General features: G+C 40.7%; 1 protein-coding gene across 3 annotated transcripts; it reads left to right on the top strand.

Moving 5' to 3' along the window:
* Window positions 1-448: 448 nt before the first annotated feature.
* On the top strand, window positions 449-26,127 carry KCTD3 (potassium channel tetramerization domain containing 3). 3 transcript variants are annotated; one of them, XM_018085132.2, is made up of 18 exons: window positions 449-469; window positions 5,302-5,355; window positions 6,805-6,850; window positions 7,715-7,788; window positions 8,249-8,307; window positions 8,499-8,579; window positions 9,235-9,369; window positions 10,596-10,686; window positions 10,946-11,136; window positions 14,736-14,851; window positions 18,673-18,760; window positions 18,893-19,009; window positions 20,139-20,309; window positions 21,420-21,575; window positions 22,563-22,659; window positions 23,976-24,160; window positions 24,262-24,400; window positions 24,754-26,127. In XM_018085132.2, exons 2-18 carry the CDS (start codon window positions 5,327-5,329, stop codon window positions 25,334-25,336), a joined length of 2,358 nt encoding a protein of 785 aa, XP_017940621.2. In that variant the 5' UTR covers window positions 449-469; window positions 5,302-5,326; the 3' UTR covers window positions 25,337-26,127. The 3 variants fall into 3 exon arrangements, with proteins under 3 accessions (XP_017940621.2, XP_017940623.2, XP_017940622.1); XM_018085134.2 differs by lacking the exon at window positions 449-469 and adding an exon at window positions 1,061-1,164 and having other exon boundaries at window positions 5,300-5,355; XM_018085133.1 differs by lacking the exon at window positions 449-469 and adding an exon at window positions 3,695-3,720.
* Window positions 26,128-26,453: the final 326 nt, after the last annotated feature.

The raw sequence follows: 26,453 nt of genomic DNA, 5'->3' as shown, positions 1-26,453 counted from the left end.
GGCTTTAAACTTCACTGTGCCGCCACTGCCTTCTCATTGAGTTTTCAAGGAATTCTCTGTTTCTATGCCTCTCTCACATGGAACTGGCATTTCCTGGGGGCCTGAACTCCCCACCCTGGGATCCCTGCGGGCAGTGGGAGATGCAAGGCCCAGGGGATCTTCATTAGCCGTTGGCTTTCACAGATCAGTTAGGTTGGAAAATATCTCAAAGATCATCAAGTCCAACCTATGACCAAATACCACGTCAGTTAGACCATGGCACTAAGTGCCACATCCAGACTTTCCTTAACACTTCCAGGTACGGTGACTCCACCACCTCCCTGGGCAGTCCATTCCAATGCCTAATCACCCTGTCTGCGATGAAATTCATCCTAATGTCCAACCCGGTGCAGCTTAGGGCTAGGTCCTCTCTTCCTGTCGCCGGTTACCTGGGAGACCGACTCCCACCAGGCTACTGCCTCCTCTTTAGGTAGTTGTAGAGAGCGATAAGATCACCCATGAGATTCCTTTTCTCCAGGCTGAACAACCCCAGCTCCCTCAGCCATTCCCCATAGGAGTGCTGTGCTCCAGACCCTTCACCACCTTCGTTGTCCTTTTCTCTTTATTTTGGGCGAGGGTCGCTGGCGCCTGATAGCGGTACAGGCTGCTCCCTCTTCCTTACAGACCACCCAAACCCCGAATTCCGGCGCTGTGGCTCCCCTCCTCCCGGGGCGGACGGGCTCCGCCAGCCCCCTTCCGGGCGCGTCGCTGCCCCCGCGGGGCGTCCCTGTTTCCCCCGCCCCTCGGGCGTCCCCCGCCTCCCCGCCCGGCCCGCTCCTCCCGCTCTCCGAGGCGTTTTGGGCCGCGCCGCCCAGCTCCCGCTCTCGGTGCTGCCGCGTTGCCATGGCGTGTTCCGGCTCCGGCCGGGCCTGAGCGCCGGGGAGCCCCGGGGCGCAGCCCGGCCGGGCGCTGACCCTGCCCCGGCCGCCGCTGGCCGATCCCCCGCCGCCTCCTTCCCCGCCGCCTTCGCCTGGCTCCGCCGCTACTGCCCTCGACCGCGAGGTTCCGGCGGGAGGCGGCGGCGGGCGCCGGCCGGAGCGGGCGGCGGGGAAGATGGCGGGGAACGGCGGCGGCTTCGCCGGCGCCGGGAGCGGGGAGATCATCCAGCTCAACGTGGGCGGCACCCAGGTGAGCGGGCGGAGCGGGCCGGGCCCCCGGCGCTGCCCCCGGGCGGTGTCCGGCGCGTTTCAGCGGCATCGGGGCGAGGGCAGCGCCGCGGGGTCTGCCGGGGGCCCGCCGGGAGGGACGCGCCCCCGGCCGTGGCGGGGTTCAGGCGGGCCGGCAACCACCCCGTCCTGGGAGGGCGGCGGTGCCGACTCGCCTGGGACTGCCCGCCGAGGCTCCCTGGTCTCTGGTGCTGCTGCCAGGAGGGCCTGGATGAGCCTTCCCCCAGTACGGTGCGGGGGAGCCGGTCCGGGGTACCTGGAGGTGGAAATGGGGAGTGTTGGCAGCTCCGCGTGGTGTCTGCCCGCTGTGCCCGGGCTGTCTAGATGCGTACGCTCTACATACATCTCTGGGAATGCTGCTGCTTCTGGGATGGAGGATAGAGAGCTTTGCTTTGCCAGCACATCCACAGGCTCTAGTGAACAGTCTGCCTGGTAGCCTCAGAGACTAAGGTGTTAAAAAGGTTGAAACGATACTGCTGGTGTCAACCAGAATAAAGAACTGCATTGTTTTCGAATCTACGCTGGGAGCCTGGAAGCTGGCAGATGTAGACATTTTGGCAGGCTGAGGCACGGAATTGTGGGACAGCTGTGGTCAGAATGTGTGATAAATAGTGCAGATATTCCTGTCAAAGTGCTCAGGCATGAAATCATTTGTATTATTGTAGCTGGTGGAAACTGAAATAATGTGCCTTCCTGAGTCTGCGCATGACATGAAGCCAGCTATGAGTAGTAGGAACTACTACTACTATTTTAAGATTTTTCTTCCATTACCCAGAATATGAACTTGGTCTGATAATTAAATTGGATGTTGCAGCCTTTCTCAAAGCAGAGTGCAATAGAAATCGATGCAGAATTCCTTTGTTATGATAAGACGTTAGGAACCTGGTTCTTCACAGTGAAGCTGCTTGTAATTTGCGTAGACAAAACTCACCTGTAATGATGCTTTCAGGATAACTTTGTTGTTGGCTTGGACCAGATTTCGTGTTATGCTGAATAAGGTTCTTCAGTGAACTCTGTCTCTGAAATTATAGGCCAGTTTGTCTTTTAGGTTTTTATTACACATGGAATCGCAAAGATGCTTCAATTTTGTAATTTTAAATAGATCTTCCTTATTAAATGCCTCTGTAGAGAATACAGAATTAGGTATAGAGGACGAATCAGGGAAGAAATAGATAATCTCAGAGGGTTTACCTATACAGAGAAGTATGAAGAATAAGGCAAACTAACAATTGCATGCATTTAATTTCTAGCTAAAGATCTAGATTCTAGTCAACGGATATCATTCAGATGTAAGGAGAAGGAAATGTGTGCATGGATATTTCCCTTTTAATAGAGAGACAGTGTACCTCTGTATCTTTTGCAAGATCAGCTTCCCTCAGATACATTTGAAAGTGTTTTTCAGCTTGCAAATGGAGGTGACTCAAATCTGGCAATTGGAGTGAATGATCTGGACAGCAAATGGGCAAGCGTGGAGTACTAAACATGGCTCCTCTTCATTAGTTTCTATTACCCCTACTAGAAACCTGAAACTCTTAGTTTTGTTTGTAGAGTTTTATGAGAAGAGGAAATTAGCACTGTCCTCTGTCTCTGACACCAGTTATTCTGTGGAGCATCTACTACAGAGACCCCAGCTTTCCATGTTCAGAAACGAGGTTCCTGCTGCTCCCTAGGACTGTCAGGGCTTCTCTGTTGTGTGCAGTTGCTCCAACAGTTCCTGGTCTCAGCTTTTGTGAAATCCTTTGCTGTGAGCACAAGCCGCTTGCAAATTAACATTCACAGAAATTACTGTAACAAATTAAGAGAATTCTCTCGACTCTGTATCTCCCTCTGGTTATAAAGTAACTCTACAAGCTGTCACTTAGCATGTCTGTTTCCAGATGCATATATTTTCTTTAAAATAACTGTAGGCTGCCACTTGCTTAAGAGTGAGGATATTGCACTGGGTTTGACTAACTTTCCTTATACAATGTCTGTCTGACTGCTGCATGGAGTTGCAGATACACTTATACGTGTAAATGTTGCTAGCTAAGCTTCTTTAGGCATGCTGGAAAGGAGCACTCTGTCTTGTTGTTTATGTAGATTAATGTATATGTATTAAAAGTTCTAAAGTATGTGTTAGTATGAGGTATTGCTTACTAAGCTGGTACCATAGTGCTAAATTACAGACAGAAAATCCTTGTGCTGTCTAAATCCACTGCTAAAATTGAAAGAAGACAAATGTGGAGTTGGTTGATGGCTCTTTTTCCTGTCCTCCTTGTTGTGTGACTTGTTCTTCTGGAATGTCTGTCTCAAATTTTGCTACCAAGCTCTTTATCTGACTTACAAAGTGCTAGAGTGGAACCCAGCTGGTCAAAACACCAGCAAAACTTCAATGGTGGCACTTCTGAAGAGCTGACTGTCTACTTGTGCTTATATGGAGACATGTATCCAGACCAGAAATTGTGCTGTAGTGTGTTGAGAAGATAGTACTGCCAAGTACTCAAACATCTTTTCAAGGATCCTGAATGTCTTCATGGTCTCATCAGACTATTGTTTCAGAATTAATTTAGCATTTATCATTCAGTGTTGTAGAAAATGCCAGTTAGCTCTGATTCTAGTAGTTCTCTGATATCTCTCTGCCTACATATGCCTTTCTGGGACCATAATTCCTCTGGTTTTCTCATTTTCCTTTTTTTTTTTCCTAAAACCTCAAAATAAATGAAAGTTGTAAAGTGTTTAAACTATTAGGCAATAAAAGCCTTTATATTATGGAGACTTTTAAAAGGGCTAACTGGTGATGCTGCATCTTTCCCCAGAGTTACAACAGTGTCTGGATTAATTTCTGGATAAAATTAATGTAATTCATTGTTTTTTCTTATGCGCATGCTATAATATAGTTAGATGAATCATCCCTTACTCTTAAAGCAAAGAAGGGTAGTGACCTGAATTGCTGTGCAAAAGTGCAGATGTACTTAGAAGTACTTTAGAAGTGCCTTTTTTTTTTTTTTAAAGAAAGGACTTTGTGCATGTTTGTGCTTAGAACGCTGATACTGCAGGTTTTCTTGTTAAGAACAGATTCACCATTGTTATATTTGCAGTGAGCAGATACACAATACATGTTTTATGCAGGATGGTAGTTCCATATAGTCTTTGTGTTTCTGCCTCTTAGGGAATATAAAGGGGGTATAAAGTAATGCTTTTTGTTGACTTTTTTTTTTCTCCAAAACTGGAAAATACTAGCAGTGAAAACTAGATAAATTATGATTAAGTACTTTTATTCCAAAAGTATTTTGTAGTCCTGTGCTACATGGAAAGTTGTAATGGAATTTTACTTTTGCATATCTTTTTTTTTTTTATTAATGAAGAGGTCACCAAAGGTTTCTTAGTCATGACACTAGTAAGAGGGTATGCACAGCCAGAGGGCTGATGCAGAGCATGAGCTCATTGTCCAAGCTGCCACTCCAGTTGTCTTCCTTCATGTTAAATCAAACCCAGAAGAAGTAGAAAATAATCCATGGTTATTTATTATGTAAAGTACTGTCTGGCATCATAAGTAATTTTATAATTTGTATTATCTTATAATATGAATCAGAGTAAACACTTCTTTTTCTTTTAACTGTTATTTTTATTGCCTCCCTGCCCCAAAAGGGACTCAAAGAGCAAAATGGCAAATTATTAAAGTTACTGTGAAATATTAACTTGAAGCTTATTGTAGTCTTTTGCAGTGCACAATGTAGCATGCTCTGAGTCCTAAGAGTATCATGCAGTTAATGACAAATATAGCACACTGCTGATAAATATTTAACTGTTTGGGTTTCCTGTGTGTGGAGGAGCGTTTGTTTTCTGTGGGTCTTTTTTTGTAAGCATTAATGTTGACCAAGTATGAGAACCAGGAAGATACAGGATGTTTGGGACAATGTGTTAGAAACATATAAAGCATGACACTTTTGGAGTCTCCAGACAGCCCTGCTTTGAGTATGTGCAGACGTTTAAGTGATCTTGGACTTGCCAAACCTGTTTGATATTAGCTCTTTAGGACAAATGAAGGAATTTTAGATAAGGCAGACTTACTTCCAATTTTACAGCTGATTTTGAGCTCGTAATTTTGTTTTCCTAGGTTCAGCACTTCAAGACAAACACTGATGTGGATTCCAGACTCTTTTTTTTCCAGGTATTTGTGATATATTATCACCTTGAACAAAGACAAATTAACAGTAATTTAAAAAGTTATTAATGTTTTCAGTTCTTAATTTATGTTGTAAATAGTCTTTATTGGGGGAAAAGGCATTAAGAACACTATCTCAAGAAATGGGACAGATTAATTTGAAATAGGCTGTTATTTAAAAGACATCTTCTTTCTTGAATGTAGCCATGGCAGCTAATGTGTGCTGAAGAGTTGTCACTTTTTAGACAGAATGTTGTGGAAATAACACTCCAAATCTGCAGGAAAGGAAGATGCCACTGACTCTTACTATATACACTTGTGATCTTACTGGCCATATGCAGTAGCACTGCCTTTAATGTGTGGGGTTTTCTGGGTTGTTTGTTTTTTGGGGTTATTTTTTAGTTGTTGCTGTAGTCTGAATTAACTCCAAGTTTTGGGGGTTCTAACTTGTGATACAGGAGCTATCGAATTATTGAACATCCTCCTTTTATGTCACTGCCATTAGTACTTCTGCAAGTTGTGCTGCTTATTGTTTGCATTTTGTGCTGTAGTTGCTGTACCTCTATCACCCCAAATAATCCTAAACACATAAAGGAAAACACAAATGCTAGCAATTTTGCTTCCTTACATTTAATTTTTGTACTCTAGACTTCTTTTCTAATAAAAGTCTGACAGCTGACATAGGCAGCATTACCTGGTCCTATTTTACTGAAACGTTCAGAAAAATGAAATGCTGGGGAAATTTCACCTTTGAGGAACACAAGGAGGGAGTCTCATGCTATTCCCTCATCTCTCAGCACTAAATATGCTGTCTAAGGATCTTGTCGTAATAGTCATCCAACACTGGAAAATCTAGAGATAATTGTCATCCAGACTCAGGTGAAATCTTGAAATAAAGCTGTTGATGTTAGTTAGTTTCCATCTAAACTAAAATGAGATTTTGGCATTGTGTTTTTTATGAGTCTAGAGCAGAAATACTTTGATCTGATAGAAAAAAAGCTTTGAAGTAAAACTGTGTTAAAAATAATCCATCCCATTCTTGTCCAGTAAGTCCTTGTGGGTTGGGTTGTTTACTTTTCTTTTTTGCTTCAGCAGCTTTTACCAATTTAACTAGATTTTTAACAAACTATGTAGCCCTCTGAATGCCTGGGAAAACTTTTCCATCCTTTCCAGACGAGGCTTCATGTCTGTTTTCTTTGGGAATATAAAAGTCCTTAAGATGCAGCTCTCAACCTTTCCTTAGGTGTGTATGCACTGCTCCTTTATTCAGCAGCAATATTTCACCCCCTCCGGATTTCTGCCTCACCAAGGCAGTTTTCTTTGCTCAGCTACACTGTTTCATCAAAATGTAACCAAAAGTACACAAAGAGACCAAACTGACTGAGAATGTTGCTATCCTGTGTTTGTGTTAGTAAATTTCTGAGGAACATCTAATGAAGATTTCCTCTGTTTCAGTTTGCTGAGTGGAAGAATTTCAACACTAAAGGATGAAACTGGTGCTGTGAGTAATAAACTTACTGTAACCCATTAATTTAATGTTATGCTTTTGGTTAGGTTCTTTCCTAAAGCATATTCACTGTGGGTGCTAATGGGAGTTACACTGCTTGAGTCAGGCTAAACTTTCATGACAATTAGTGACATCTCTGGCTTTCTTGGTTCTCAAATTTGTTTCAAGGTAAATGAAACTGGAACAATGTGCACATTTCTATGCTCATTCTGTGTTGTACAGGTAATGCAGAATCAGCAACTGTACTTTCCTTACACAGAAAAACTGCTAATTACTGTATTGCAAGGAGGTGTAATTTTCATTAGATAGGCATTGCATATGTAGTTGAGTAATCCAACATGGAAATGTTGGGTTTTTGGCAAATACATGTAGCAAAATGGCCATTTCAGTCCGTGTATGTGATACTCTTAAATAGGAAACTATAGTTACAGTAATGTTGCTGAGTGATAGTAAGAAACAAAAGTAATTTGCTAAAAATGCAGAGGTAGTTTTAATGGTAATTGACTCAATTTAAAAATGTCTAAACTTATCTTGAGATCTTATTACATTTACTTCATTCTGAACACAGGATAGAAAGTGAGAGTATCCACTGGTTTTTGTGGAGACTCTAGGACCTCAAGAACACTTATTAAGTACCATCTATTTGCAGCAGTGTTTGTATATATGTCCTTTAGGAATGTTGAATTAGTGGATAGCAGAAGAAAAACGAGAGCAAAGAAGAGGCCCAAAAACTGTGGGTTTTGTTTGTCTGCTGACTGCCTCATCTTCAACTCCTCTTTCCCACACTCAGCATAAAAAGGCATTTTAGTTGATGATTGCTTCATAATAGGACTCAAGTACAGAAATTTTTCTTTGCAGATATTTATTGATCGAGATCCAGCAGCATTTGCACCTATTTTAAATTTTCTTCGCACAAAGGAGTTAGACTTACGGTAAGAAGTTAATTATTTCAAGTGAAAATTATTTCAATCAGAAGCATTAGAAAACCTTTTCAGATGAGGATTGTTAAGTTTTAGTCATCTGGCTGGGTACCTGGTATGTGACTCAGCTCCCTGGTAGCTGTGGGGCCAGGTCTAGCATATATGTATGGCATGGTGGAGGGAGAAATGGTGGCATTCCATTTTGTTAGTAGATTCTTGTAATTTAAACCACTTCTTGCAGTGTATTTCTTTGTTTCTGTATCTTTGTTTTAATGAAAGCTAAGTAAAATTAATCACTCTGAAATCTCAAACATCAACATGTTGAATGCATTTCGTGGTAATTCTGTAAACTGTTAGGTAGCTTGATATTTATATTGTGTAATGTCCAGTTATATGCAAGTATTTATGTTCAAGGTCTTGACTCACTTTGTTCTTGACATTTTTTTGTTTTGGGTTTTATTTATTTCTCTAGAGGAGTGAGTATTAATGTTCTCAGGCACGAAGCTGAATTCTATGGAATCACTCCTTTAGGTAACTGGTTTTTTTATCTTAATGTGAGGTCGTCTTATATTTATTGCTGTAATAATGGCCCACTGACAAATCTGGGCAGTTGTGACACTGAATATTTTCAAAGTAAAATTTATCAAAAACAAGGATATTTGAGATAATGTAATGTTTCCAAGGAAGCAAAAGCTGTGGTCATATTTGGTTTTCCTTCTTAGTGAGAAGATTGCTACTATGTGAAGAACTGGAACGCTCATCTTGTGGCAGTGTCCTTTTTCATGGCTACCTACCTCCTCCAGGTATTTTTGTATTCATTGTCTGATGTTTGCAGTCACTTATTCCCTTAGTTTTTAGGGGTGATTGGTTCAGGTAGTGATTCTGGGTGACAAGCTGTTCAGAGAAGGCCTTCCTATGGAAAGCTGAAGATGAATGGTTGAACCAAACATTATTGTAATTAAAACCCAAGCTTTCATCTGTATGAAATGTCATGTAGGACTAAGCAGACTGTGTTTGGTAGTAGACTAAAGCAGAAGTTCTTCAAGTGCATTTCATTATAATGTTAGGAGCATGTAGTTCCTTCTTCTTTCTGAAGGTGCAGTTACCTTGGGAATCCTATGTCTAGGTGAAAAATCACCATAAATGAGCTTTCCTTAATAAGAGTAGCTGTTAGACTTTTTTACTTCTCTGTAGAGATGAATACAACTCAATGTTAACCTGAAGTCTAAGGGGTATCTAGCCAATTATTGACAAGTTTTCTGAAGGTAATTCCCTAAATTGTGAATGTCAACATTTTCTATTTCAGTGTTACAATATTGCCTAATTTTCTTATAGCAAATGAATTAAACTTTACATCAAAATGCACAAGTATCAGTTCTGTATTTTGAAAGTGAACTGTTATATCTGTTATAAAGTTTAAGGAGTGGGACAAAACATCTCTTTTCTTTTCTTTTATAGGCATTCCCAACCGTAAAATAAATAATACTGCTGGGCCACCGGCTGATGTTAGAACTGGTCAGAATGAGAGTGAGATGCTTGGAGGTGGTGTCCAACCTACACTTGCTGGTACTGGGGAAGGTACAGTCAGGCTAGGTGAGGAATGTGTTTTAAAACCAAAACAAATTGCAAAAAACTTAATGACTGTATCTGGTTTAAATCTGTTCTATGTTTGCCTGATTAAAATTGCTGAATACTTAGTTAAACACTACTCCCTGTACAGCATTTAAGGCTCACTGCTGCACAATTAAGACATGAGGCTTGAAGGAAAAGCAAATCAAAGTTCTTCATGCAGTCTTAGCATGGCCCCTTAGACAAATGCCTTACACTGTACTAAAGCCATGATAAAAACCAGAGAGACCACTGTCTCTTTGGTCTTTGTTCAGGGCCTGCTTGCTGCTCTTCCACCTCTTTCTTGCTCTTGTTGCCTCTCTTGCTGTGCAAGAGTCAAGTTTTTAGAGGAAATGTAGTCTTCACAAAAAAAATTGTGAGACTTGAATTCTATTGTTTTCCAGCTTTTGACTTAGCAAAATTACGCCATTAGAAGTGTCATATTTCTGCTGTAATCCTGTAAATTGTAGCAGTGTTAGGAAAATCTAGAGTATGTAATAGGTGAATCTATTTCTATAATCTATCTTATATAAAAATAAGGTTATGAATTGCTGATTCTTCTCAAACCTGCTGCAAGTTTGGAAGAAGGCAGTCTTGGGGAAAATGAAACAGAAGATGCAGTCTTTGGCCATTAGTTCTTTAGCATATCTAGGCTGAGCGCTAACTTGGGGAAGTACAATAACCACTAATTTCCAGTGCCATCCAACACTTCTGCCAAACCTAATTTAGTTCTAGATCAGAAACAAGCATGTTCCCACTAGATAATAAATGGAGGAGCTGTAGGTGTTCTGAGATACGGGAAATTTCAGTTTAGCAGTCTGGAACAATAAAACAGGTTTGCACTAACTATTTGGAAAGAACTTTCACAAAAGAGAAAGCATTGTTTCCTAATTGATTAAATTCCTCATTTTTTTACCAATTAGACAGGCTTTAAAACTGAGGCATGTACTATCCTCTTTCTCTTTATGAACATTTTACTGTGACACTTTGCCTTGTAGTGATGATGAAATGTCTTCCTTCCATGTAAGAACTGTAATAGCGGTAAGGATTGTGAGGAGTAATACTGGTAACTAGAATCTAGCTGAAAATGTTTCTTGAGAAACTTAATTATCATAGTTTCTGCTCTCATAGCAGAGAGTTCTATGCTATTATAGATGTCTCTGCTCATCTAATATTCATCACTTGCCTAACTTCAGCTTTATTGTTTTTAGGATTTCCTGTGGACCCACGGAAGGTCCTAATAGTAGCTGGCCATCACAATTGGATAGTAGCTGCCTATGCCCATTTTGCTGTTTGCTACAGGTATGAATAGAGTTGCTTGTCAGGTTACAGGAATCTAAAAAATATGATCATTTGCTATGAGCAAAGCAAAAAGTTTGCATTACTCTGAAATGGCAGTAGATAAATGGATTCAGTCTGATCCTATAAATATATGAGTTGCTGCTCTTTCTTTGTGCACATTGGTTCAGGGTTAGACTGGGTTGTCCGTTTCTCGGTCTCTGAAGACTGGGTTTTCCTGGATTCTGACATCTACTCCCTGTTCTCTTCTTTGCCCTTCCAGAATCAAAGAGTCATCTGGGTGGCAGCAGGTGTTCACAAGTCCTTATCTGGACTGGACAATTGAGCGAGTGGCTCTCAATGCAAAGGTGGTTGGAGGACCTCATGGAGACAAGGACAAGATGGTTGCAGTTGCCTCGGAGAGTAGCATAATCTTGTGGAGCATTCAAGATGGTGGAAGTGGGAGTGAAATTGGTAACTATCATTACCTGAGTTTTTTTCTTATGTGTGCGTGTTTAGCCTGAAAGGAGACCCTATTTTGAGGCATGTGTGATCTGTAGTGTTCAGTATTCACTTTCACAAATTGACAAAACAAGCTATAGTACAGCAACCTGTTAGAATGTATTAACCTTCTGTTCTGCACCAGGGATACTTTCTCAAAATAAAAAGGAGAGAGAATAAAAGAGCAGTCTGTTTACTAACAGATACTAATACTTACTGTTCAGTTTGAGGATTATATGTCAAGATTCAAATTAAGAGTTAAACTTTTCCCAGGACTTGCATTTGAATCTAGAACATAGGACAAAGGAACTAAGTTTCTGAGTTGGAAAACTACAGATACAAAGAGATTCTGCTCTCTTCTTTCCTTTTTGTTATTAAAGCAATATTTTTACATAAAAAGATTTTGGTTCGCTGTCAAATGTCTTTCATAAATGGAGTTTGGAAGATGAAAATTTCTTGGTTTTAAAACTCAGATGTCTAGGCAGGAAAAAAGCATACTGTTTTATTAAGCATACAGGAATTACTGCTTGTATGCTTTGGCACAGGACACACCGTTTGGGAGGCTGTAGAAACAGCAACAAGATGTTTTCAGAAGTAAATACTGCTTGCTACTGATCTAATAGCTTGTCTGAGTCACTTGTTCAAATACAGGGCAAATTTGGGAGGCAGTGAAGGCACCGTTTTTGATCCATGTGCCTTTAAGGGAAGAGCTTACTTGAAAGTTTCTCAAGCAATTTCTATCTATGTTAATGGCTGTTGCTTTTTTTTTTTTTCATGCTTGAATGAGTGGAAACACTAAGTAGATTTGAAGATGGGGAAACATAAAGGTCTGGCATGAGATAATTCAGCTGTGTACTACTCTTTTGCTTGTGACTTAGAGGTCTTTTATATAATCATGGTCAGCAAAATGGAAAAGGAGGTTCCATTGTATTTAAAAAAATAAATAAAAGATGTGTCTAACAGTTGAATATGAAATATTTTTATTAAACACATAGTAATTATTGTACTTGAGTAATTATTGTACTTGAGAAGCCTCCTCTTATGTTCCCCTTGACCAAATCGTAAAGGCAGTACATGACAGCTGTACTCCTCTAATAGGCATTTCTTTATCACTGTGCTATTACATTCCTCCTGCACTTTTTGATTTCAGTTAGCTGCTTGTGTTACCTTGGGTTTTGCAATAAGATATGGGAGGCAGCATCTTGGATTTTTGGAAATCAAGTGCAAAGAGGCACAAAACCCATAAGTGGACTTTTATTTCAATTAAAACCTCTAAATATGCCAGTATCATAAGGTTCTGATAGCTCAGACTATGATTGAACGTGGCAACAAAACTGAAGGAAGCACTTTCGCTAAACAGGCTGTACTGCATCAAAGTGACAACTGTGAAACAAAGGAATTGCCACTTGGGGCAGGAAGAGGAGGGAAGCAGAGAAAAAGTGCCTATAGGATGGAATCTTCTGTCAGACTAACACTGACCAAAATGTATTGTTCTTTTTTTGGACGATAGGTCATGCCGACTGATTTAAAAAACCTAAAATATGCTTGTGTTTAATAGTAGTAACGTGAATATAGCTGATTTGTTTCCTTGTAGAGGCAACTGCTTGCAGTCCTGCTTTGTATTAGAGATACAGTACATTGCTGTCATCTTGTGAAAGAAACTACTTGTTCCAAGCAGTTGCTGGAGCCTGGCGACACCATCCTCAGAAAATTGTGTGGGCTGGCATCTTTGTGATAGAGCTCTCCCAGAGCGCTCTCTTTCCTTTCAATATTACTTACATAAGACACTGCTGCTGGCTTGCTGCTGTAAGCAGTATTTTACTGAGAGGGACCCTTAGGACAAGAGCCTGTCATTACATATAGTGTTGTCTCCCCTGTGGACAGGTCTCAAGATTGTTGAGCCTAAGCAGGACTGACACTTCAAATTCCTCCAGACCATTCAAACTGTCTTCCTTGATTTCCTTGAACCTCATCCTTCTCTGGAGTAATCAATTCTAGTTGTGTCTGTGGATTTTTTATTATTGCCTTTTTCATGTACCCTGTACTGCTGAATCTTATCTGCATTGAATGATTGTACTGTGCCCTGGAAAACAGTTTAGCATCATAATTAAAACATAAATATATATTGAGCTTCCTGAGATTCCTTCGTAGGGTGTAACAGAGGGCTGATTCTTGGCTGGGAATGGCACTCTGTTCATTTAAATTTGCCCAAAACAATGTTGGGAAATTTTCCAGCTATTGGGTACTCTGTTTTGGCAACATCTATCTGCTGCAGTTAAGGTATATTAGTGAGGAGTAATATAAATATGTAGAGTGAGCAGTAAGCAATAGGAAACTTGTGAGTGAAGCTTGACAGTTGGTACTGTTCTAATGTATCCCCATTACTTTTGTACTTAGCAGACAGAAAAACATAGCCTGGAATTATTTACAAACCAAGTTAATTACAGAGTCAGTTTGCTGGAGATTATCTCAGACCTTTTGAGTTTGCTGTAACTTTTAAATACTTGGACGATAAGTAGTACAAAGTGTACTATGCTATCCAAGTTTGCAGTGCAGTGAAAATTATTCATGTTGGATCTGTGATAAGACTAGGAAGCTCTAAAGGATCAATTTTCTGGACAGCCTCAGATGTTAAGGTCAACTATAACCATAGGCATCAATGCCTGTCATGTTCTGCACTGTTTTGACTTTTTTTTTAAGTGAAATGTTTTCAGTCCCAGACTTCATTTACTTGGAAGGCTAGCATTTGCTGGTAAGTTTTATCTTCCAAATTTGAATAGTATGTGATGATTGCTGAAACTGCTTCCCTATATATGTTCAAGTTTTAATAGTCTGATAGCCTGAACTTTCTGCTCATGGCCTGCAACCAAACTAAAAGATCTGGAGATACAAAGGAAGGAAGGCAGGCTTTTACAGGCTGCTTATTTTTCTGGGTTCAAGTATTTCTGCTAAAAGAGAAATTAGAATGTAAGGTCACATTGGAGTTGTTCAGTCTTGTCCCAAGAATAAGGATAAAGCCTTGTAGCCATATTTAGTTTCTCAAATATGTTTTCAGAATGTCTGTTTGATTGGACTTTAAAAAAAAAAAGCATTGAGAACTTGTAATACTTTAACAAGTAATTGCAAACTAGCATAGCACAAATTTGTGTGTCTAGCAAACCCCATTAAATTACTGCTTCTTGAATGACACTTAACAGTCTCAGGTAAAAAAATCAACCACAAAACAACAAAAATTCCTGCCTGCTGTAATATGATTTTTTTTTATTTATTCTAAATCCTTTTGAGAACTTAAGGGCTGTAGAAAAATGATTGCATGTTTTCATATGGGCTCTTCTACCTTCTCCTGCCTCTCTCCTTCCCAAATAATGATGTTATTAGCAGAGATGACATCACACTGCCATTTAATTTAATGAAACCCAGTTTTCTGCTTGAATGGTACCTCACCTAGAATGTTGGCTGTTCTTTATTTTCTACTCTAATACATGTGATGTGATAATAATGGAGAGATTCCATTGTTACTGTTTTTTTCTCTTTATTTTAGATGAGCTTCATAGACTCTTCATTTTTTGTAGGAGTGTTCAGTCTTGGAGTCCCTGTAGATGCTCTCTTCTTCATTGGCAACCAGTTGGTGGCTACAAGCCATACAGGGAAAGTGGGAGTATGGAACGCTGTGACTCAGCATTGGCAGGTGTGTTCAATTCGATTTTCTGCATCACTTTTTATAAGCTGGTGTGTCTTTCTAGTAAAAAGAGAATAAAATAATCTAAAAGCATGTGGGAAATGACTGTCGTAAGGTTTTCAACCCTGACTTGTTACAGAGTTTATCACCTGGGTATCTGGGTATTGTGCCTGTGAGCAGAATGTTGAATTGTTTGGTGGTACCACCAAGCATGCTTTTTAGGCTTTCAAGTGAAAGGATGTGGTGTGATTTTGGGTAATAAATGTCAAGTGTGTGCATATTTAGACTTATGGATTACTAACTGTATAAAAATGCAGTAGGATCCTAGGAAGTAAAATTGTGGGGAATGAATGACAGCAATTTCTGCACCATCTGAAAGAAGAAAAGTCTGTTAGCTGGGGATCTCAAGAGCTGCTTTACAATGGGAGACTCTTCTTCATCTTGTATGTGGATGCTTCTGGCTGTGCTTACTTTACTCCTGTTGTCAGAATGAATATTAAATAAGAGAGATCCTTGGAGTCTGTATGAGTCTGAGAAACAGTGGAGCATTCAAATAACAAAGCTTGTACCACAGCCAGATGTACATCGTTGTAGCATGAAACCTGGATGCAGTAAAAGTCCCCAAAATGCCTTGCAAATCTCAAGAAGCAGAACTGACCTGAGGCTGCTGCACTGTTTACTAAGTTCTAATTCAACCCTTAAGTGACAGTAATGATAACAAATAACACAGATAATAAGTGTGGGGATAGCAGTGCTTCTGCAGCGGAGACAAACATGTTAGTGTGGCCTTGAATTAAACAAAACATTATTTAAAGTTCTATTGATGCCTTGCAAAATCTTATATTAAGAGACAACTTAATGCTGTGTGACAAGCTGGTGTTTAACAATATTTTGTAAAGGAACAAGTCATAAGGAATAAAAACTGATGTCCAATTCATCATCTGTGTTTCCAGGGGGAGCTGCAGAAATCTTTCTGATCACATTAATAGTTCCTCAGTTTGACTGACTATTCCTTTGGTGAAAGCATTTCTTACTGAAGAGTAGAAAATCTTTGGGAGGTTTATATGCCAATGTCCTAAAAAAGTTTTTTGGCTTTCTAATTTTTTTTTTCCAAGTGGATGAGAGTAGCTCCCTTTAAGAAAAAACAAAACAAAACAAAAAACCCCACAACTGAAAAAACCCCCAAACCAAAGCAACAAACAAAAAACCAAATCAACCTTGTGTTTCAAGGTGCTTTCTATACTTCAGGCTTTTTTGTTAGAAAAAGAAAAAAAACAAAGATCTTCCTATAGATCATCATATCCCTTTAGAACACAATCTCCTTGTGTGGGGGTTGATCTTACATTTCCTAATGCAAATATATGATATTTGTGTGACCCATGAGTTGCCCATAGCTCTGGACTCAGGATGTAATCATACTTGCTTCAGTGAGAGAGGCTTTGTGGAACAGAATGTGCTGGTGTCCCATTTTGAAGCAAGAACTTTGTTTCCTTTCAGAAAGGAAGACCTCTTTCTGAGGTCTACTTAAAGGAGGCTTAGTTTGTGCAAAGCTATCCTTCCTTACATGGTGATCTTTGTATTCGATGTATTACACACTGAAGATGTAACTCTGATCTCTGCACGTGATTGCTTCTTGCATCTTCCCACCCTGGAGATTTGAGCAGACTACTGAGGTGGTTTCCCTAGTACTTAATTCCTCTGGCAGTGTGTCAATTGCATGCATCAAGGAGGAGGAGGTTGTGGGCACTAGATAGATCTGTAATGAAATTCTTAGCAAAGGAGAGCTTAAAGGAAGCAGAACATTTAGTGCTCTAGAGTAAGAGGTAACAAGGCAGCAGAGCGTCACAGCAAATCTTACTCTGCAAAGTGAGGATTCTCACTGGTCTTGCTTTACCAGTGACTTTTGTATAGTGTTGCTCTGTTTCCTGATGAAAGTTCGCATTTTGGCAGATGTAACTGCTGAATTGCCTCTAGTGTCCCTGTCTCTGCTGCAGAAGGAAGGACTCTTCTTATTTTGTATGATCTTTCTGACACAGTTGATCTCTGCTCTCGGCAGCATTGTGGATCCTTGTGCTCGGACCTTTCCTTGCAGTTATGTCTTCTGCAAGGTGATGACTAAAGTGGTGTATCTTGATAGGTTGCCTCTACCTTCATTAGTTTTGTAAACTTTTTGCAGGTGGCTGAGCTTCTGTATATACCTTTGATCTACAAACCAGAGAGTATGCAGCACCTTGATCCATCAACTTAGATGCTGAGACTGTAGTTTCTTGCCATTCTGCTCTTGTAATCTCTTTTTAAAGTAGTCTAGGAAAAAAAAATCTCTTGAAACAAAGTTTTGTGACCCAGATCTTTAGATGCCGAATTTAATTAGGTGCTGTATGAATTTGGCTGTGGGGTGGGTAGGCTACTTAAACAGCTGTATCTGAAAAAGTACACTGTGAAAGCTTTGAGATCAAGAATAGCCATTCTTTTCACTAATTGGCAAGGATCCTTCTCTAGGTCATTCGATCATCAGTTATACGGGGAAAATCCAGGTGATTTTCAAGAATAGTTTATTTTTAGCATTGGATATGTGCTGAATTATGGCTGAACATAAGTGAGAGAGGTGCAGTTCTTTAAACAAAGGAGGGAAAGTGCTTCTTCCCTGTCCCCCACATCTCCATCCTCTGGAAAATATGCAGAAGCTATAGTCATGTTGCAGCCTTTTTTGTAAAGGAAAAAGATAGGTTTAGAATATGTTTTAGGGGCTTACAGACCATCCTTAGAAGCGAATAACTGGTTTAGAGTCCTAGCTCTTGGAGTCGGGGGGAAGTTTCTCTCGTTGTTTTGTTTTGCTCAGCTTTATCTGACAGATTCATTGTAGGTATTTTGCAAATGATTTTGCAAGTCTCTGAAGCAATTGGAAGGATGCTGCTGGTCAGAGAGAAATGAGAACTTATGCTGAAATGTCCATAAATTAGTATTCAGTGTTGATTAAGTGAACTCACTGCAACATACAGAGTACAGGAAAAATGCCATGACTCTGTGCATGTTTGAGTCCTCTGGATAAAATGGCTTTTGGGGTTTTTTTATCTAGGGGCTGAAGCAAAAAAAAAAAAGAATTGCTTGAAATAGGAGATCTTATCTAGGATAACCTAAACTTTTTCTTTCCTTGAGATTCCTATCCCACTTGGGAGAATAAGCACTCCTTTTAATCCTAGAGGGCAAAGAAGGGGCACTTGTAATCCCTCACCTTAGGCTGTAGACCAGTAAGTAAAATATGACAGAGCTGCCTTCCAGTTTACTTGGTGCGGTTGTGTACTGGAAGTGATAAATTGTAAAGGAACAAGAATTTTTTACCCTTATTATGTATCTGCTAGAGGCAGAGATCTCCATAGAGTTTGGCAGAGGGACACAAAACTGGAGATAGAAGAAGGTGTAGAGAGGCCACATCTAGTTCCTTGGTCCAGCAACCTCTTAAGGACTTGTCAGAAGGGAAAGAAGGGATAGGACAGAAAGTGCGAAATATACTCACTTTGCATAAAGAAAAAAAAATCCACTTTTGAAGATGTGGTTTAGCTGCAATGCTCTAAGCTTTGTGCTTTCCATGGAGAAGGATCTTCCAGTGCTAACTTGTCTGCATGCATGTGCTGAACCACTTTGGTAGAGGAATATGATCTACCAGCAGTACTTTCAGAGTGCCACTGTATGTGTGTGTGTGTGCACAGCAGCCTCAGTCCAGTACCAAACTCAAGTGTTGTTCAATAAAATATACCGAGAATGTCTGAAAACTGAGAAAGTAGCAACCTAAATTCTTGATTTGCTTTTGTTTTCCTTTCTTTTTGCACTAGGTTCAGGATGTTGTTCCTATCACAAGCTATGATACTGCTGGGTCTTTTCTGCTGCTGGGCTGTAACAATGGTTCTATCTACTATATAGGTAAGAAGTGGGAGCAGGGTGGAATAAAAAGGAGGTGGTACTGAACAGCTTTTTTGTTAAACTTTTTAATTGATTTTAGTTGCATCAGAACAACTCTGTCTAATCAAAATAGTAAATGTTTCTTTTCCACAGACATGCAGAAATTCCCACTGCGAATGAAAGACAATGATCTTCTCGTGACAGAATTGTACCATGATCCCTCCAATGATGCTATAACAGCTCTCAGTGTCTACCTCACACCTAAAACAAGTCAGTATTCTATCACTATCTCTTTGCTGAGAGTCTGTTAGAAATGTGCTTTTCTTTTTTCTAAATAGGCTTTTTCTATTGCTTCATAGCAGGGCTAAAGCACACAAGCTAGCCTTTGACATAAACAAGGACTTTTTCTTCATTTAATCATCTTCAAATGAATGATGAACACTAGGCTTAGCAGTTTCCCCTTACAGCTGTACATCTGTATAAATAGGTACATGTACTTACATGTATGTATATATTAATGCTTGTGCATAATGTACCTTTGCTGGTTTTGAGGCTTTTGCACAAGATAGGGACTTGGATTATGAATTGTATTCACTGAAATAGTTTGTGGTGAACTGGGGAGAAGTGGAGGGAGAAAACTTTACTGTTGTGTCTAACCTTATAACCAATGCAGTAGGAAACGTTTCCATGTGCAGCTGGATGATGCTTAGCTATTGTGTCTATAATAGCTTTTTGTAATCATGATGCAGCTATTTTTTAAATTAAAAAAAGAAACCAAGAGCAGCAACAACAAAAGTCCAAAGCAAAGTTCATGGCTAGGCTTCCTGAATGAAGAATTGGGAAGGGCTCTACCCACATTTGCTACAAGCACGCTGGTGGCTAAAAAGGCCAATAGAGATAGACATGTCTGGTTGCACCAAGGCAAAGTAAAACTCAAAAAAACCCAAACTGGGAGAAAGTGGCTACTTATAACTATATTGATACCAGAGTGACTTTTTTAACTATAGTCCTTCCTGGCTTGTTTTGCTTTCCCATTTGCTTCCCACTAAGGCAGAAAAATATACATTATATGGCATGTATTGACCATATCACTGCGAGAAGTGCCAATATATCATATGACTTTATCCACCTTCATTTCCAGGAGGGAGGAGAGAATGGGAAAGAAGGCTGTTAAGACACTGTTGAAGAGTGTAGTATGGAATTGAACAAACCTTTGGTTATTCTAGTGGCAAAACAACCTTCCTTGTCATGGGAAAATAATAAGTAAACAGTGTTTAAAAAACGTATCTTTCTTACTTTAGAGGCTTGAAAATGCTGTTTTTTACTGCCCCTTTTCCCTGGCTTCCAGTAACACAAACTTTCATTCCTGGGAAAACAACTGTGTTCTTGTTTGCTTTAGGTGTAAGTGGCAACTGGATTGAGATTGCATATGGCACCAGCTCTGGAGCAGTGAGGGTGATTGTACAGCACCCTGAAACAGTTGGGTCTGGACCTCAGCTCTTTCAGACCTTCACAGTTCATCGAAGTCCTGTTACGAAGATCATGCTCTCAGAGAAACACCTTGTGTCAGGTAATCTGCACACAGATTTGTATTGGCAGTTCTCCCCTCCATCTGAGCAATGAAGTTATTTGTATGCATTGGTCTCTAACTTGCGTTGTTCCCACATATAATAGAAATGAGATGAACAGGTTTGGGGGCAGGGAAAGGGCTAGAATGGCTTGGATCCTCTTTCTTAAAGTAAGCATTCGTGAAAGCTCCTATCAATCCAAAGGCCTAGGTTTTATTTGATGAGAAACAACTCACTCTTTCCTTTCTGTCTTATTCCAAGATTGCAATTCATGGAAATAAAAGTCTTATTGTTGTGGGCAGGTCCTTTAGGACTTGTCTTTTTTTAACAGCCTTTCAGGAGCTTCCTGGGCTGCAGCAAAATGTCCTCCTGGGCCCTAGAAAGAGCCTTCCCGTGACTTCAAAGGGCTGTCTGTGTTTCTTTCCTCAGCAGTCTCCCAGTGTTTTTTGTGCTATCCTGTTTGTGCTATCTTATGCTCAGAAGAGGGTCTTACTTTCTGGAAGATACAGTCACTCCTTCCTCTGTAAGAATCTCTTTCACCCAGAATTCAGCAGCCAGGGCATGGCAGAGAAAGGATTTATTTTCTGCTGCTATCCTATTCTTTAAAAAAAAAGGAACAAGAAACATGGTATCCAATTATACTGCAAATAAACAGCTCAGAGGTCATCCATTCCCCTGCAGCTTGCTGCTAAACTCTGTGTTGGGAAGGGGCACATCTGTATGTACAAAAGTGAAGAACTGATGGATGAAATGGAAGAGGACTGTTGTGCAGGCTGCTCTCATGACGTGTCTTGTCCTAGTGTCTACGCACAGAGGACTGAAGGGTGCTGTAGACTACTGGTGCTGACTCAGTCAGACCTTAGTGTTGTGTTTTCACCTGTCTTAGTTAATTTCTTAAATTTCTGAGGGAAGAGAGAAAACTAATAGAAAACAGAACATCAGCAATGATTTGTAGACTGTTAGATAATTGTCTGGAGATGCTTTGTGACTTCACATTGAGTAATCAAGCAGAATTTAGTCAATCTTGAAAAACTATCATGTAGATAATCATTAGAGAAATCTATCTCAAAAATTTTGTCATCCCTTGTAAATGTACATCTTCTCCTTTCTAGTTTGTGCTGATAACAACCATGTACGGACATGGACTGTGACTCGGTTCCGGGGCATGATTTCAACTCAACCAGGCTCAACGCCTCTTGCATCATTCAAAATCTTATCCTTGGAGGAAGCAGAGAGTCATGGCAGCTACTGTTCTGGAAATGACATTGGTAGGATGTCTCTAGATTGTGCTGTGCTGTGCCTGTACATTCACTAGTCTCATAAAGGTTTATCAGATCTTCAGCTCTTTAACATGCAAGTCACCTGATGAGTGTGAGCTTGTACATACTGCTGTCCTCTTGAAAAAATGGCAGGGATCTGTAAGATCCACCAGGAAATATTACTAGGCTGTAGAGAGTGAGTACACTTAAAGAACATACTCTGAATGAGAGAAAAAGGGACAAAAAACCTTTGGAATACACATACTGTACCTGTTCCTTGAGCAAAATGATATAGCATTTCAATTTTGGTTTAACTAGAGAATGAGAGCACAGGAGACTCTATTAAAGCAGATAGAGCATAGCAAAGACTGGGTCTACTGCAAATTCCAGTTCACTCTTCCATCAGGTTAAACAATGCATAGAAAAAATTCTTAAATGACTTTGAAGTTGTGGCAAAGTTTACTGAAGCCTTGCAACTGCAGAGGCAAATGGTGCTAGCACATTGCTATAGCAAGGTACTGAAAGAATGCTGTTGGTAAATACGGTTACACAGGTAGTTTAGATTCCTTCGTGGTCAGAGCCTTGCAAATGAACCTTTAATGAATAGGATGCCTTGTGAACACAGGGTGGGGTCAGTTCTACAGCAAGAAATCTGATTAAGCCTTTAGACATCTAGGAGCTGCAAAATAACAAAGTACTTACTGTTATTATGGAGACTTAATGTAGGGTTTTTACTGACATAGTAATTCCTCCAGGAACACACACCAAACTTAAGAATGCATGTCCCTTAGAACAACAAAGAAAGATATGGATTTGTAGAGACTGCTAACCATTGGATGGCTTTTCCTAGCTATTGGTTATCTTTGGTTCCCTGCCCTGGCCCTGATGCTTTGAAATTGCAGTGGTCATACTAATGAGTCTGGATCTTCAGGACTGGATGGGAAAGAGGGTGAGGGAATTGAAACAAACAAACCAAGTGATCTTTCTTTCCTCTAGGACCCTTTGGTGAACGTGATGATCAACAAGTGTTTATCCAAAAAGTTGTTCCTATCACTAATAAGCTATTTGTAAGGCTGTCTTCAACTGGGAAAAGGTATGTCAGTGCTGAGGGGTTTAAGTGGGAAAAGAGCAGGACTGTTGAGGTGGTGGGGTCTCCCTACTCCATGCTAAGTGCATGCAGCTGCACATAGCAAGCTTCTAATGTGCTTGACAGCTCTGGCTGAACTCTAATTTGTGTGTTAGTAACAGAACTGTACTCAATGATCTATTATAACCTCAAAGCCAAATGGCTTTTTGAAAAATAGAGATATCTAATAGGGATATCAGAGACTCACTTCATGATGGCTCACCCTCATGAACTCACAAAGCAAACAGTTTTGTGCCTCTACAGAATATATAACTCTCAACCATGGTACCATGCTAACATTAAATTTCAAAACTAATGCTGAAGTTGCTGGTGGCAGGGATTATGCTGCTCACAAAGTCAGACAGGGAAGCAGCTTCTTCCTTTGCACTGGGTTTGAAGATATCAGGACCTTTAAATAGGTGGAGATACTGTCTTCTAGATCAGCTATACAATTATTTTCTTAGGTTTGGCTTCATAGTATTATACTACATTGCTGCCAACATAGTAAAACAAAAAATTGCCACATAACCACAGCTACTTTTCTTCCTCTTAGACTAGGAAGGTGGCAAGAGATCAGAAAAGTTAGTGCCTCTCAGTTCTGTGTTGCTTCCTTTTTGCATCTCTTGCCTAATAACTTTGAATCTGGGTAAAAACATTGATGCCTCAACATTATGACTTATTTTGGCACTGCTCGGGTAAAAAAGCAATACAAGGGGCCAGTAAAATAAATTACCTGGAGCACGAGCAGCTTAGTTTTGGGAGTTTTTTCCTTCCTCACTGCCCATAAACTTCTAAAATAAAGGGAAAAAAGCGATGCAGATATGCCATGACAAGTGGGATTTTGGTTGTGATAAGACAAAAGTTATCTGTATAGATAACATTGGATTTATCTTCCTTGGATTTTTTCGTGTATCTTTTATCTGGTTAAATGTGCTGTTTCTGCAGGTTAGTTTCCTAGAGTCTGCATATGAAGTTCTAGCATATGAAGGGGCTGGTTCCTGTCATTCTTATGAGAGCCTTAGATTTCTAATCATTGTAAACCGAAAATGGACATAGAACATGTGGGGGTTGCCTAATAAACAAGCAGATGGACTGGGGGTGGGAAGGGACTGTCTGCAGTGAGCAGTGTGCCAGTCACACAGGGGAAGGAATTTCATCAGGAGGAAGGGTCTTTTTCTGAAGGCAGGTTAGATGCCTTCTCAGAAAGTTGAACCACTACTGACTTTGCTGGCCAAACTTCCAGGTGCAGTTGTTATGGTAACTCGGCATTTCTCTTCCTGTAGGATATGTGAGATCCAGGCAGTTGACTGCACCACCATCTCATCATTTACTGTGCGAGAATGTGAAGGATCCAGCAGAATGGGCTCCAGGCCACGCCGCTACCTCTTCACAGGGCATTCAAATGGCAGCATCCAGATGTGGGACCTGACCACAGCCATGGACATGGTTAATAAGAGTGAAGACAAAGGTAAGTTGTGTTATGCCAGGACCATGGTGTTTCTTTTTCATGTCCTCCCATGTGCCTGACTGCAGTAAATGGACTTGGCCTCTAAGAGCTGTCTCTTTCAGATGTTGGTGGCCCCACAGAGGAAGAACTGCTCAAGTTGCTTGACCAGTGTGACTTGAGTACATCTCGCTGTGCCACACCCAACATCAGTCCTGCCACCTCGGTTGTTCAGCCAAACCGGCTTAGGGAATCTAATTCCAGGTAAGTCACCAAGGGTGGCAGCAGCTGCAGACACCAAAGGTTTTACTTTTCAGGTAGGCAAAGAGGGGTTTGGTGACTTCAATGCAGTAGCTGAGCCCTTGAATTCATGCCTTAAGTAGCTTGAACTACACACAAATACTCCTTGATTTCTGTTGGTTTGTATGTGTGCAGATTGAAGTATTCCTGTGAGAATCTGAAGTGATCTGGAAGTCCTTGTGCGGGGGCTGTGATAAGTGTATTGCTACTGTAGCGCTAGGCAGTGGTGGGTGGGAGCAAGGGTGTGCAGAAGAATTGGCTGCTATTCTCAGCCTAACATCTGCTCTTCTTGTCCTTGGTTGTTTATATTTTTGAAGCCTCCAATTGCAGCACCATGAAACAATCCACGAAACTGCCACATATGGTTCTGTGAGGCCATATAGAGAAAGCCCCCTCTTGGCAAGAGCAAGGCGGACAGAGAGCTTTCACAGTTACCGGGACTTCCAGGCTTTTAACTTATCCAGCAAAAGCCCAACAGAAAAGGCAGCTACTGCAAATGGAAATTCAAGCCAGACAGAGGCCAGGAAAGCAACAGCTGAGGGCAGTGCAGCCGAGAGGAAGGCAGTCCTGTCAACAGCATTTGAAGTGCGAGGCACAGGCGTGACAGATGCAAGTGGGTGTTGCAGTACGGAGGTTCACCGTCTGCCAGAGAGTTCTCTGGATCTCAAAAGAAGAGGACCAGAAGAGGAGAGTGAAGCCAAAGCAGAAAGCAAAAAGAAAATGGGATTTGAAGGAGCTGGTTTCCTGGGAAGGAAGAAAGTGCCTCTCCTGGCCTCTGCACCAGTCCTTGCTGAAGGTGGTCCTGAATTACCTGGTGCAGCTTCTCCATCACCTACAAAGACAGCTGCTTCACCACGTCACCGGAAGAACGACTCATCCTGCCAAGACTACGGCTTGTGAAAATGGGACTGGTGGCAAAAATGAGGGGCAGGTGCCCTCTGGCTGGTAGCAGGCATAATGTTACGTGTTATGGGTTGTTTCTTGAATGGGATTTTGTTCTGATACCAGAATAAAAATTGTAAGGTTATGAGAAAGTACCTGGCTGCTGCCAAACCTTTGAAGGGTCGTCCACATCAACATGTGGCTTTATGTAATGCTCCAAAATGTAGTATGGTACTTGGTCCAAAATAATATTGTGCATTCTTGCGTAAATGTGGTCAGGCATGTGATATGTTGTGATTATTTTTGTTTTGGGAAGGGAAGGTGCTAAAGGAAAACTTGGTTGCTGAGTGGAGGATGCCTTTTAGATGCAGCCACACATTGCTCTGCAGAGCTGCTGCTGTCTTGGATAAATTTTGCCTAATTCACAGGGCTGCCTCTGTAGTCTTGTTTTATGAATGGGATCATTGCTCTGTATGCTGCTGTCTGATATCTGAAATGTTTTGTGCAGGTTAAGGAGGAGGCTATTCAAAATAGCATATTATTTTGCCTCTTAGTCCAAATAAATTGCCAGAGGAGTGTTGCTTGTGCTTTCTGAAAATGTGCAGTATCAGATGATGGGTTTTGCTGTTTGTGACTGAGAGAATGCATAAAATATGCTTGACAGAATACACAGAACTGGCAGGCTCTTGAGGGCTTCCTTGTCACTTTCTTTGGAAAAAGGACAGAGATGAATATGGGAATAGGTTTACTGTCATGGTGTAATAATTCTCAATTACAAGTGCCTTGACATGATATTTCCTACCTGTGTTGCACTGGCTGCTTGTTGTTTGCTCCTAGTTTACTGCGGATGGTGAATAAGTTTTATTGCCTGTAGATTAATAATACATGAACAGAAGGGAAGGGTGTGACAGCAAGTGTTCAACAGGGAGTGTCTTAAGAGGTTTTCTACCTCTGAAAAAGCATGCTTGGAGTTAAGTATTAATTAATGGCTTGGTTTGGTTTTTTTTTAACTTGAGCCGAGAGGGTGGGGAAGAGGGAGTGAGAGAACACAAAGGTTGAAGCAACTTCATAAGAATTCCTTCACTGCTGTTTATTCATCTGTGCATGAACAAAATTTTGTGATGGAGCTTTGTCA

Source organism: Manacus vitellinus, unplaced genomic scaffold (assembly GCF_001715985.3).
Source record: "Manacus vitellinus isolate BGI_N305 unplaced genomic scaffold, ASM171598v3 scaffold_8_pilon, whole genome shotgun sequence".
Taxonomy (NCBI): Eukaryota; Metazoa; Chordata; class Aves; order Passeriformes; family Pipridae; genus Manacus; species Manacus vitellinus.
This window is presented reverse-complemented; position numbering and strand designations above follow the sequence as displayed.

Coding starts and splice junctions, on each gene's coding strand:
- KCTD3 (XM_018085134.2), top strand. CDS start 1,093: ATGGCGGGGAACGGCGGCGGCTTCGCCGGCGCCGGGAGCGGGGAGATC. Junction 8,308..8,498: donor CTATGGAATCACTCCTTTAG/GTAACTGGTTTT, acceptor TTTCCTTCTTAG/TGAGAAGATTGCTACTATGT. Junction 8,580..9,234: donor TGGCTACCTACCTCCTCCAG/GTATTTTTGTAT, acceptor TTTCTTTTATAG/GCATTCCCAACCGTAAAATA.